The sequence below is a fragment of the Megalobrama amblycephala genome, linkage group LG23 (genome assembly GCF_018812025.1).
Source record: "Megalobrama amblycephala isolate DHTTF-2021 linkage group LG23, ASM1881202v1, whole genome shotgun sequence".
NCBI classification, from domain to species: Eukaryota; Metazoa; Chordata; class Actinopteri; order Cypriniformes; family Xenocyprididae; genus Megalobrama; species Megalobrama amblycephala.
Genome location: NC_063066.1, coordinates 10,817,414 through 10,831,757, shown reverse-complemented (window position 1 = coordinate 10,831,757; position 14,344 = coordinate 10,817,414). Strand labels below are relative to the sequence as shown.

Below are 14,344 nucleotides of genomic sequence, written 5' to 3'. Positions count from 1 at the left end.
TTCAGGTCTGTTTCTAAAATGCATTGGAGCACAGCTGGGTTCAAATGTTTTGTTATACTAAAACATTTGCAGATATGACACAGTTTTCAGGCATTTAGCATTGTAAGGTTTGTTTCTGGAAAAGAAAAGAAAAATCTCTGTGGCTCTATTTGCTTTCAGTGCTAAAACTATGCTGCTCAGCAAGGGGTTCTTTTCTATTCTTTATGTCACCTCACTCTATTTTTCTTTCCCTCCTCTTTACACTCTCATGTTATTTGTTCATTGTGGGCTCCTTAGAAAAGTCCTGTTACTGAGTGAGCTGTCAGCAGGGCCTCAGGTGCCGTTTGTGCTGTAATCTCCCCAGGATGTCCAATCTTTCTGAAAAATCACAATTGAACTGCTAACTCATATTACAGACCTTCCACAAATAGAATCACCCTACACTTTCTACACAATTGATTGCCAGGTCTGTCCCCGATGCTCAAGAAAAGTCATCTGAAAATAAACCTGTCAAGTTCACCATCTTCTAAGTAACAAACCACTATTTCTTATTTGCTTCGTCAACTATTTCTTACCCCAGCTCTCATTGTCATAAAATATGGTTTCCATAATGCTTACACCATGTCTACTAGCTTACACTAAAACTAAATTGCTGCTATTATAATCAATGGAGCTGTCTACATCAGAAGTTCTCATTTTATCACATCTGGTGCAGTGTGCCTTCAGTTTTACTGCCCAGAAGTGGGCAGGGCTTTAATCAGAAGTGCGTACAATTACTTAAGATCATTTATGTCTATGGTTTTAAACGTATTTCTTTTTCCTAGTTATCATTAAACAAATATGCCTTGTATAACTCATAAAATAATTGTTTTTTATTATGATTATGACATGTATTTAAATATCTTCTAACTGTCAGAGCCGACAGCCTCATAGGCAGTGCTTCGGGAGACCAGAGTTTGAGTCCCAGCTCGGGGACCTTTCTTGATGCCGATAAATAAATATTTAAATATAATTAAAACAATAATACTACATGTTCAATAAGTTACAGTATGTCAGGACAATCATCCACAACCTCAAATAAGAGGAGTTGGACTCTATAAATAGATGAGAAAACATGGAAGTCGAAAGAAAATATTCAGCGGTTGAAAATTGTGCTATGCATGCAAAAACAAATGCCATCTCCAAGGGAGTGAAACAGATGTAGCTATCATTTCATACAAGGTTTAAACAAGGTAAAACATTTAAATAGACATATCAGGTATAGAAAATGTGTCGGCTATGATTTACTCTTAATAGAGAGCTAGTTTGGTTTCTGAGAAACGCGCAGAGACGTCAATGTGGATAGGCCTATTTGATTTGTGATCGTGCTGTGTTTATTCCATTCACTTAAATAGCCATATCAAATACATGTGTATGATGTATATTTTAGTTGATTTACTCTTGCTAAGACAACAACGCTGCTATTTGATTTGCGCTCAGTTCATTCATAAAGTTTACACTCATTCACATCACACACTCATTATTGCGTAGTGATTTTAGAGGTTTATAGATAATATCATGCTATCTCCTGGCTCACCTGTTATCCAGCAAACACAATTTCATTTTCTAAGCCATTTTCTGTGCCTTTTCGAATAAGGTATTTGGCTTCGGGCACATCCTTACTTAAAACCTTCAAACTTTCTGGCTAGGCTTTTTCAAGCCAACATCAAAGTTTGTCTACAAACATTTTAATCTAGTTTGCCTTGTCTGTCTTAAATTAAATATGTTTTTACAAGGATATTTTTTGTATTAAAATGTAATAATATGTTATATTACATAAGTAACAATATATTATAAAAAATGTAAAATATTAAAACATCCATTTGTATACCAAAAGATTTTCATGGAAAATAAAGTAGGATACAGTTATGCAGATATTCATTTAGTCTTGAATCCCCAATGGTTATAGAAATATAAATAGTGTAAATATATGTTGTTCACTGTATATGTCCGTCTACCTGTGTGTCCTAACTAGGAATCGCCATATGTCATGCTGAAGAAGAACCACGAGCAGTTTACAGGAAATGATAAATATGAAGGTTACTGTGTGGAACTGGCAGCAGAGATAGCCAAACATGTGGGATACCACTACATGCTCAAGATAGTGGCTGATGGGAAATATGGAGCCAGAGATCCTGAGACCATGATGTGGAATGGGATGGTGGGAGAGCTTGTCTATGGTGTAAGTGCTACATTTTATTTTCTCGCTACATAAATCCAGACCTGAATATCAGAATGCTGAGGACGAATGCTAAAGAACACAATAGATTTTATACACTATTTTCAAAAGTGTATAAAAATGATTTTGTGATGAAGTAAATACTACAGAAAAAACAAATGTAAATTCTACCTGAATAACTTAGTTCAGGCAATAATTAAAAAAAAAAAAAGAAAGAAAGAAAGTTAATTCTATATGAGTACTCAATTTAAGCTTGTAGAAATTAAAGAGTAAATATCAACGTTATAATAAAATTAAGTAAAACTCAACTTTCTGATACTGGTGTTCCCATCATGAATAATGAATAAGATTGAATAATTAATAAGTTTGCATTTTTCACTGTTTTCCAGCTGTATTTACACTGTCTTATCATTGTTTTTGTATATGTTTAGTAACTTGCTGTTTTGTGACATCTGGAGTTAATTTTCTACTCAAAATGACACATTCAAACTCAAAAATTATCCAACGAATGTTATCATTTTGTGTATTGTGTGCCAAGTATTGAGATCTCTGTGTTCAGGTAGATTCCACATTACATCTTTTAAGTAGTTAAATTGTCTACACAATATCTACTGTATTATTTACTTAGATGTTCCAAGTAAAGCGTACACTTTAAAAGCATGGCTTAATTCAGTGTTATATTATTGGTCCCACTTTATATTAAGTGGCCTTAACTACTATGTACTTACATTTAAATTAATAATTTGATACAATGCACTTATTGTGTACATACATGTTTTTACATTGTACTTATATTTTAAAACACCTGCATGTAATTACATCTGTAATTAATTTCTGTAATTACATTTATAATTACACTGTTGACCCATCCCTTACACCTTACCCCTACCCTTAAACCTACCCATGCCACCAAACCTGTCCCTAACCTTACCCGTATCCACCTCAATAGCAGCAAAATTGTTTTGCAATTCAATATGAACCCAGTAAGTACATTGTACTTATTTTTGATGTAAGTACATAGTAGTTAAGGCTACTTAAATTAAAGTGGGACCATATTATTTGAACAAAATGTTCTTGAAACAGAGAATTGCAAAGTAAACTTCAAGTAGAAATTACTCAACAAACTTTAACTTGCCCAGTTTAAGTTACTTGTTTGCTTTGTTAATTTTACTTAACTTAGTTAAGTAGATTTTACTTAATTCCATATGTGACATTTACTTTAAAAATATGCGTGCAAAAACTTGCAAAAGAGAAATTAAGTCAATAGTTTTTTTCCAGTGTGAGAACACCAGACTTCGTGAGAAAAGGTTTAGCAATTGACCAAAAAGCTTCAAATTTTCACCTCAAGTATAAAAACATGGAATGAGAGAAAAAAATCCTCATGGAGGAGAGGTTAGAGCAGGTCTGCTCTTTATTTATATTGAGAAAAAAAACACCTATTTCCAATAATGAAATAGGTTGGCCTGTGGCTAGTTGGCCTGTGCCCTAGATTGACCTCTTCCACTGGTTCATGTGTAATTTAAAAACATATTTAACAATATATACTTGGTATTTATTGCAGTAACATCATTTATTCCTCTGCAGAAAGCTGACGTAGCTGTGGCCCCACTGACCATAACCCTTGTCAGGGAGGAAGTCATTGATTTCTCCAAGCCTTTCATGAGCCTCGGCATCTCCATCATGATCAAAAAGCCCACCAAGTCCAAGCCTGGTGTGTTCTCCTTCCTGGACCCTCTGGCCTATGAGATCTGGATGTGTATTGTGTTTGCCTACATCGGTGTGAGCGTGGTGCTTTTCCTAGTCAGCCGCTTTAGTCCCTACGAGTGGCACGCAGATGACTGTGAGGAAGGAGCTGAGCAGAACCCTAACCAGCCCTCCTCGTCATCCGCCCAACCAGGTCAGGGCCAACAGAACCAGAACCAGCAGAGTCAGGAGCAGACCAATGAGTTTGGTATCTTCAACAGTCTCTGGTTCTCATTGGGAGCTTTCATGCAGCAGGGCTGTGATATCTCCCCCAGGTAAGATGCCAATATGACTTTTATAGTTCAGTGCTTCTCAACTGGTTTTGCTTCAGGATTTTATAGCGGCAACTCAACAGTTTATCATAAAACAGTGAACAAAAATGTCTAAATGTCTGTATAAAATTAAACATATCACTCTGATGGGTTATTTGGCAACCAAGTACTGAGTAAATAAATATTGTACAGAACATATGCTGGATTATTTTTGGCTCAGCTTGTTGGGTTTTATACATTAACCCATTTGATGTTTTTTTATTTTTAAGACATGTATACATCCAGTTCATAAATGACAATCTAGATCAATAGAGAACTCCCACCCAGTTGAAAAAAACAGCAAATGCTGTTTAGGTATGTTTAGAAACATGGCAGCTGGTTTGAGCTGGTTTATGCTGGTCCTTAGTTGGTCATGAGCTGGTTTAAAGGATTAGTTCACCCAAAAATGAAATTTCTGTCATTAAGTACTCACCCTCATGTAATCCCAAACCTGTAAGACCTTCGTTTGTCTTCGGAACACAAATTAAAGTATTTTTGATGAAATCCGAGGGTATCTGATTCACACATATAGGCAGCAACGACATTGCACCTTTTGGGGTCCAGAAAGGTACTAAAAACATCATTAAAACCGTCAATGTGACTACAGAATACTTTTTGTGCGCAAAAACAAAACAAAAATAACAACTTTATTCAACAAATTCGTTATTTTCATTGCAGAGCTTCAGTGTTTACGTCCGAACGGCGGCTCAGTATTGGCCAGCTCTGGTCACGTGAGCAGCACGACGCATGCGCGTGATGACGTCGGCCAATACTGAACCTGCGTTCAGACATAAACACTGAAGCTCTGCAACGAAAATAGCATGACCCAACAGACTGAACACAACATAGCATTTTTTTATTCTAGATATTTATTAATTGGTTTATAATTGATTTCTGAATTTTGATTGGTTTGTGCACTCAGTTTATCTTTGTTGCAAATGAACTCCAATTTAATTTCATTTGGGTTGTATTTTCTTTTACTTTTATGAGAGCAGCCTGTCCTGATTGGCATTTGTCTAGTTTGGCTTCTACCAGTACCAAGTGACAGATGAATTGCGGCAAAACACCATAAAGTTGGTTAGGGCACACGCACAGCCTTTGACGTCAGCAGAAAATGACAGGGAAACCAATTTCCTTTTAGTTGATAAGCTGTTTATTTTGCTCTGCTACACTTATATGGTTAGTTGCATTTCATTATGATGCTTTCTTCATCATGTCTCATTTTATGTTTCGATTTCAGTTTCGAATGACACAATGGTTCAAAATGGTTCGAAGATTTTTTTGCCGAAGATTTTTTAAGGTTTGGAGTCTAGTGATTTCTCAGCGGTACTGCTGTTGTGTGGCTCTTGGCAGATTACTGATTTGTGTTTGCAGTTTAGTAATTTCTCATTTGCACAGCTGGTTTGTGGTATATGGCAGTATTTCTGAAGAGTTGCACATCCACTTGGACCGGACACAGCTAGCCTAATGCCACGGTGTCTAATGAGAGGAAGACAGCGGCACTTTGAAAAGAAGATTAAAGTGCTACACTGGAGCCTTCCACTCTGTGCTGCTGGTGCGCAGGGCCAGAGATGAGTGTCTCTCTCTACACAGTTGTTGGACTCTCAAAGGTCACCAATTAAAAACCTAATTAATTGGGGGTGAAGCTGGCAACATGAGGTCAATGGCTGTGGGTTTTTAGGGCACAGGGAGGGATAGTGCAGTATGTCTCCGAGAGAGAAATGTCAACGGCTGAGTTCAGGCACCAGACAACATTCGCACCTGTGGGAAACACACTGAAGTCTCGCTGATGCTTAAAGCTAATATTCCAAATGGATATCCTAGACTCCTGGTTCTGCAATATAATTAAACAGCTGTCTGATCTGTGAATCTCTTTTAAAAAGTTGAAGAGAGAGTTAAAAATGTGTGGCTGTGGTTGATATAATAGTTTTGTTCCAACTTTTAGTGACTTAAATTGCATTCAAGGTATATATATTTGTATCCCATTCATGCATTTTCTATGAATCACAGGCTGTTCTATACTTGCTTCTCAAGATATATAATTTTGGACTAAATTGGAAGCAGGATAACCTGTATCGCATGTATTAATCCTATAATGCATTGCAAAAATCTTAGTTGGTGGACAATGTGGGAGAAATAGTGAACATAACTTTCAGTAAATTGTCAAAACAGAAAATCTAAACTATCAATACAAATAGTTCAGTGTCATTTGTATGCATATCACTGTTAGCTTAGCAGCATGTTAACTCCAAACTGTATTGGAATCAATTGAGTCTGCTGTGCACTTTATGTCAGGAGAACAGAATTGATGCCTAGGTCGGACATTTTAAATCAATCATTTTTGAAGTTCCATTTCAATTACGATTCTTCCTTAGAAAGTGCTTGTCTATGTAGACCGTAGAGAGCAAGCATTGTGATTAGAACGGAGCTCATATCTTTCGTTTTTTTGCAGTTTTGCCTGTGGATGTTATTTCATCAATATAGCAATAATTGTACCTTTCCTTTTTTGGAGGGGACAATTACTAACATAAGTATAATTACAAATGGGTACGTTGGCAGGGAGTCATTAAAAATCTGAGATGTGATGAGTAAATCATAAGTTCAGTTTCATAGGTAAAATCTCTCACACCTTTTAATGTGGGTTTTTACGTTGGAAGCATGCACTTTACTTACCTTGAGTGCTTGCTTTTTGGTCTTAATATTATTATTATGTAATTTTTTTGTCTACAAAATAGACAGAGCAAAAAAGAGAGCAATTGTGTTGATGCATAGAATCTGACTGTTTTGCACAAGCTAGTTTGTGTTGACATAATGGTTGGGTGTCACTGTCCACACACGCACATATTTAAATCTGCTAAGGGCTAATAATGGAACAGCAGTTTTAAAAAGTAATTTTTCACTACTATTTACAACAGGATCCACTACTAAAAGTTAAAGTATAAGTATAATGAACTACGCAGAAAGCATTTTGAGCATCTCCACCCAAAAGTCAAACATAGTTCACCCCTTATGCATGTTATCACGTCCGTCAAAATCTTAGGCTGGTTGTCGGGTTGGAATATTCGAAATAAAAACATTGACGTAACACACTCATAGGGAAACAATCACTTCACTGAATACTTATTGGCTAAGAAAGAAATAATTCTTACCATATTAATTTGTTTTTTTTTTAAATCCACATTATTTGAATATCACAACATCGATGTCTGTCAAAAAATAAAGTGCACAATACACTGTACTATTTACGAGAAGCAGAGGTCCAGAGAGTACACGCATTTCCTGAAAAACTTACACTACCGGATGTTTTGACTATGTCATTGCTTTCCAAGAAGAGGGTAAAAATGGTGGCCTGAGCTGCTTTAAAATGCTGTCTATCAGAGTCGATAACGTGCATAAGGGGAAATTCTTCACACCCCAATCTAAAGAGAATAAACCGGGTTAGTGAACATCGTTCAACGTGTTGGTTTTTTTATGCACAAACTACCCATTCTGATTCTGTCAGCATTGGTTGCAAATAAAGAGGAATGAACAGATCTAAATGCAGCAGTTTAGATTTTAATTACAAAGAACTCAGGAACTATAAAGGGAACAAAACAACCAAATGTAAGGTGATAAGAACTGAAAATGAACTGAAATAAACATAGGGCTTAAATACACAGAACAAATTAATCAACAAAATGAATATCAGGTGCACGAATTAATAAAATAATGAAAAACCATTTAGAAACGAACTGAAAAACTAGGACACAGAACTAAAACACATGACAAACCTACCCAAAACAGAAACAAACCCAGATTATCCCTTACAAATTCTGATTCTGACATTCCTGATTCGAATATTTTCAATAATTTTCTATTCTTGACTGATCTTCTTTTTTTCATATTTTTGGCAATAGATGAACTGTTAAAGGGTTAGTTCACCCAAAAATGAAAATTCTGTCATTTATTACTCAACCTATGTATGAATTTCTATAAGAAAAAAAAAATCTTACTAACCAGTAGTTTATACATTATATTATACATAGATCATTTTCTGTACAACCAACTGTGGTCTGTAACACAATTACACTGGATGGGGGAAAATGAAAAGTAAAAAAGCTCCAAGATTCCAGCCAAAATGAAAACTAATTGCCATAATGGTCAATTAAACACTCTTATTTACACTTAAGGCCCGTTCTCGCCAATAACGATAACGATAAAGATATAGTTCTAAAAATCATTCTAAATATAAAAGAATAGCACTGTCCACACTACAGCTATAACGATATAGAGAAACAATATTGTTAGGATCACTTTCAGAACTATTTTTTTCCCAGCTGTTGAACGATATAACACTGACAGCCAATCAGAATCTATTCTAATTTAAGGGATCGCACATTTAAAATGTCAGACAACCTTGCATAGAAGTTAATCGCCAAGGTCCAGAAAAAGCCACCACTGTTTAACAAGTCAAACCCCCTTTTCAAGATACTTTAAACAAAATGGATATATGGAAAACAATCATTCATACCCTCAGAATAAATGGTGAGAAGTATTAACGGAGATGAGATCATTATGCCAGGTTAGCAAACAGTGTAACATAAAATTACCTCAGGTATTCAGCGCTAGTTTCAACAACATGTTGTCTTGCTTCTATTGAAGTTGCAGTGAAAAAGACTAGGCGTTGTTTTTATTCCACTATATTGACTTTGTGAGCTATATTCATTGTTAGATTAGATCGATTACACTAGCTATTCACTCAAAACATAGCACACTGAGGACATCTGCTGGTTAAAGCCATGTAAATGCAACAAGAACAGCAAAAACATGTTGTACACACTTTGAAACCGCAGTGTGTGAGCTAAGAATTAACAGACTATTATCGTTTGTTGGTGTGGACACAAATACAGTTATCGTTATAATTATCTTTATAATTATCATTCTTGGTGTGAACAGGCCTTTATCCAACAATGCAGTGCAATATGGTAATATATGGTTTCTTTTTCTTTTTTTTGACAGGTAATTTGCTGTGTTGGTATGGAAAATGACCTTAACCCTCACTGATTCTCAGTGATAAGTCTTGTACAATCCTGCAGTGTACAGTGTGTCAAACAGCATATCAGAACTTACAGGCACTATATGTCTCTTTTAGCTCCTATATGAATTGATCGTTCTGTCTCAGCAGTGGTGCTCAAATGTCAGCGGTGTGAGAGAGAGAGCAGCACCCGCTTTCCTGTGGATGTCTCCTGTGATGGGGCACAGAGAGGCTTCAGAGGATCTTAATTAGACTGTGTCATTTCTCCCTGTCATTTTTCCGCTGTGACTCAGACTCTGTAGAGTGGAATCGACAGTGTTGTAGTGATTATACTTTCTCTCTCCTTGTCACTGAAGTTCTATAAACAAGCGAGGACAGGTTGCGGATAGTGTGTCCGCATTGCGGGTGAACATGTTTCACCGTCTAGAACACGTCACCTCAGACATTGCTGTATGAGCAGACATGCATGACTGGATATTCACAGTTCTGTTTGTGTGATGACATTTAATTAGTGGCGAGAGGAGAGAGTGGACGCGGCGTACAGTGGGTGCGGCAGCAGCATTAACGACTTCCATTATGCTGCTTTAATCATGGGTAGACGGAGCCCCTTTCCTCTGTGATCATCTGCATGTGAATTTACACACTTACTCCTCCTGTCTAATGAGCAATGATTGGTTGAATGGTGAGTAGTCTGGCTGTTTGATGGTAACAGTCAGACTATGGTTTGCCCCTTCGTTTGCTATTTATTCTTTGGGAGAAAAAATCCTTGTTCAAATGTCAGACCTGTCACTCAAACCTCCCATCAGGCCTAATTTATGCAAGCCACTCAAGATAATGTTTATCTCCTCACACAGGTGGGCCCGCAATCTCATATCTCACTGTCCTTCTCTTCTCTTCTCTTCTCTTCTCTTCTCTTCTCTTCTCAATATTATACATAAAATTAGGTATTTTATATATATATATATATATATATATATATATATATATATATATATATATATAAAAGTCATTCGGTTTAACCGAATGCTAGCTAGCTAACAAAAGGACAGCCAAACATTTTATATTTAGTACAAGTTTTTAAAATATTACAACATTTTATAGCGGTTGTACCGAATGACCTGATGTTTCGGGACATGCGTATGAGCAAGTGAAAACATGAATTTTTCAAATAGTTAAGAGAGAGTTAGTTACTTTGCTTCATGACCATGTGGTCCTTTGCAGGTGTCTGAATGATGTCACATCCTGTCACATGATATTGACCGCATGTCTTGATCCAAAATGGTCCCTTTATATTGGTTACTCCGAATGACATCAATGAAATTCAATTTTCCGGACATTTTTTCTTATATCAAAGCAACGATGCCTACACATAATTTTAATACCATTTTGCACTATGTCAATATATGATGTTATAAAATCATGCCAGAATAAAAAATATATTCATTTATTACATTATAAGATATTTTAATCACAAATTAAATGGCTGTATTGGCCTTTGGATGGTTAAACCGAATGACCTTTTACCACTTCAAAATCTTTAAAATTATATGTAGCAAAATACAATTAAAACCTTTTGGATTCAGTAAAATAGATTTAGTTGTACTACCTTACATACTTTGGATGTCATATCTTTGCTTTTTATTATTATTAAGGCGTTTAGACACAAAATTGACCCGTCACGTCTTTGATCCATATATTGTATTTGATCAGAAATAAAAAAAAAAAAGTCAAATTGTGAAATACTATTACAATTTAAATTAGCTGCTTTCTATTAATTTATTCATGTGATGGAAAAGCTGAATTTTCAGCATCATTACTCTAGTCTTCAGTGGTGTTTCTTTGTTGCTCAAGAAATCTTTATTATTTTTATCAGTGTTGAAAACAGTTGTGCTGCTTAACATTTTAATGGAAACCTTGACACATTTTTCAGGATGCGTCTGATCATAAGAACAGCATTTATTTAAAACAGCAATCTTTTGTAACATTTTTGTAACATCATCCCAACCACTTCATGGATTCATAGATTCTGGCAGGAATCTCCCATAGTCCCCAGAAAGGAATGACATGCTCTCACTTACAGAGCACATCATCCCTTGTCTCATGCTTGGTTTACTCCTCTGACCTCTGCTGTACCTCCCTCATTCCTGCTCCTTTAGTCTTTATTTCTTTGTCTTTCTATGTTCCAGAATCTCACAGTGGGTGGGTTCAGGTTATCTGTACTAAGAGCAGAAGCTATCTAGTTGTTGAGTGGTTAATGGACCCTCTCACACTGATGATGGCTCTCACAGGACAAGGATCTTTTCCACATCTCCCAGCACCCTGCCCACAATGGCATATCAAAAGTCATCTAGTGCCATTACTCCAACACACACACAACTGCACTTTAGTGGCCCACATCATACCTGCTTCAGTGATTAACGTTGTAGAGGATAAAATATTGCTCTTATCATTTTCAGATGGTTTTCATGTACAAACCCGATTCCAAAAAAGTTGGGACACTGTACAAATTGTGAATAAAAACAGAATGCAATGATGTAGAAGTTTCAAATTTCAATATTTTATTCAGAATACAACATAGATGACATATCAAAAGTTTAAACTGAGAAAATGTATTATTTTAAGGGAAAAATAAGTTGATTTTTAAATTTCATGGCATCAACACATCTCAAAAAAGTTGGGACAAGGTCATGTTTATCACTGTGTGGCATCCCCTCTTCTTTTTATAACAGTCTGCAAACGTCTGGGGACTGAGGAGACAAGTTGCTCAAGTTTAGGAATAGGAATGTTGTCCCATTCTTGTCTAATACAGGCTTCTAGTTGCTCAACTGTCTTAGGTCTTCTTTGTCGCATCTTCCTCTTTATGATGCACCAAATGTTTTCTATGGGTGAAAGATCTGGACTGCATGCTGGCCATTTCAGTACCCGGATCCTTCTTATACACAGCCGTGATGTTGTAATCGATGCAGTATGTGGTCAGGCATTGTCATGTTGGAAAATGCAAGGTCTTCCCTGAAAGAGACGACGTCTGGATGGAGCATATGTTGTTCTAGAACTTGGATATACCTTTCAGCATTGATGGTGCCTTTCCAGATAAGCTGCCCATGCCACACGCACTCATGCAACCCCATACCATCAGAGATGCAGGCTTCTTAACTGAGCGCTGATAACAACTTGGGTTGTCCTTGTCCTCTTAAGTCCGGATGACATGGCGTCCCAGTTTTCCAAAAAGAGCTTCAAATTTTGATTCGTCTGACCACAGAACAGTTTTCCGCTTTGCCACAGTTCATTTTAAATGAGCCTTGGCCCAGAGAAAACACCTGCGCTTCTGGATAGATATAGATATGGCTTCTTTTTTGACCTATAGAGTTTTAGCCGGCAACGGCGAATGGCACGGTGGATTGTGTTCACCGACAAGGTTTTCTGGAAGTATTCCTGAGCCCATGTTGTGATTTCCATTACAGTAACATTCCTGTATGTGATGCAGTGCCGTCTAAGGGCCCGAAGATCACGGGCATCCAGTATGGTTTTCCGGCCTTGACCCTTACGCACAGAGATTGTTCCAGATTCTCTGAATCTTTGGATGATATTATGCACTGTAGATGATGATAACTTCAAACTCTTTGCAATTTTTCTCTGAGAAACTCCTTTCTGATATTGCTCCACTATTTTTCGCCGCAGCATTGGGGGAATTGGTTATCCTCTGCCCATCTTGACTTCTGAGAGACACTGCCACTCTGAGAGGCTCTTTTTATACCCAATCATGTTACCAATTGACCTAATAAGTTGCAAATTGGTCCTCCAGCTGTTCCTTATATGTACATTTAACTTGTCCGGCCTCTTATTGCTACCTGTCCCAACTTTTTTGGAATGTGTAGCTCTCATGAAATCCAAAATAAGCCAATATTTGGCATGACATTTCAAAATGTCTCACTTTCAACATTTGATATGTAGGGCTGGGCGATATATCGCATGCGATTGTCACACGCATTTCGTCAGTAAAGCCGGTTCCCTGATTGCCGCTAAATCGCCATCACCTGCTTTCAAATGGAGCGGCATTTAATAGACAGAGCCGTAGATCACTGACAAGCCACGCAATATCGCATTCATTATCGTAGATGAATCGCCTTCGATAATGAACGCGATATTGCGTGACAATCGCATGCGATATATCGCCCAGCCCTGTTATCTATATTCTATTGTGAATAAAATATAAGTTTATGAGATTTGTAAATTATTGCATTCCTTTTTTATTCACAATTTGTACAGTGTCCCAACTTTTTTGGAATTGGGTTTGTATTTCTGTGCTCACTTCTTCCTTTGTGTGAATAACTACTGTAAGTGAAATCTTAGTCTTACTCAGAATAACAAAAATGAAATGGCTGGGACAGGTTCTGCTAATTATTTGACTATTAATATGAATTTTATACTAATTACTAAATACACTACCATTCAAACATCAGGGGTCGGTAAAATTGTTTCTAAAGTCTCTTATATAAGACTTTATCAAATATACACACACACAAAAAAAAAAATTCAGCAGAATTGCGGAATCCATGTGGGATTGCGCATTATTTTACTAATTCCCGCAAATGTTGTGCTCACACCCAAAGTGCGCGTGCATAAATCTGCTTCTCAGTACTAAATTGAGTTCTTTTTCACTGCTTATTGCTCTTAAACAGTCAAAATGCAGGTCTTGGCAAGTATTCACGTAAACACAGTCCTGTTTTAAATGAACATAAACAGTTAGGAAAGAAAACACATGTGTAACAGTATAATAGATCCATGCATCTGGCCTTAAAGTCACAGCAGCCTAATATACCTGCTGCCAAATAATGAGATAATATATATGGCAGTTTTTCCCCACGGTATCAACGTCAAAATTGTGGCCAGTGAAAATGCTGAGTGGCTAGTAACTTTGGAAAACCACTAGCCACAGTGGCTGGTGAGCAAAAAAAGTTAATGTCAAGCCCTGTTTATAGATAGAAAGACGGTGCACTCATATTACTATGAATGGGAGAAAGTGCAATAAATCCCGCCTTCTAAATAAAAAAGCCAATCACCAATTGGTAAAGTCATCTC

The 14,344-nt window shown here is 36.7% G+C and overlaps 1 protein-coding gene and 1 long non-coding RNA gene across 9 annotated transcripts in view; one reads left to right on the top strand and one right to left on the bottom strand.

Annotated features, from left to right (window-relative positions):
* The window catches only part of LOC125259319, a 108,582-nt gene that overhangs the window by 45,161 nt on the left and 49,077 nt on the right, over nt 1-14,344 (bottom strand). The window lies entirely within an intron of this gene.
* gria1a (glutamate receptor, ionotropic, AMPA 1a) overlaps nt 1-14,344 on the top strand; it is a 103,058-nt gene that overhangs the window by 65,455 nt on the left and 23,259 nt on the right. For all 8 annotated transcript variants that reach the window (XR_007182772.1, XR_007182771.1, XM_048176892.1 and 5 more), the window contains exons 10-11: nt 1,994-2,200; nt 3,782-4,215. Coding sequence is in view for 6 of the 8 variants with exons in the window: in XM_048176892.1 (XP_048032849.1) it covers nt 1,994-2,200; nt 3,782-4,215 (641 nt within the window). In the remaining 2 variants the exon portion in view is untranslated. The remainder of the gene's footprint in view (nt 1-1,993; nt 2,201-3,781; nt 4,216-14,344) is intronic.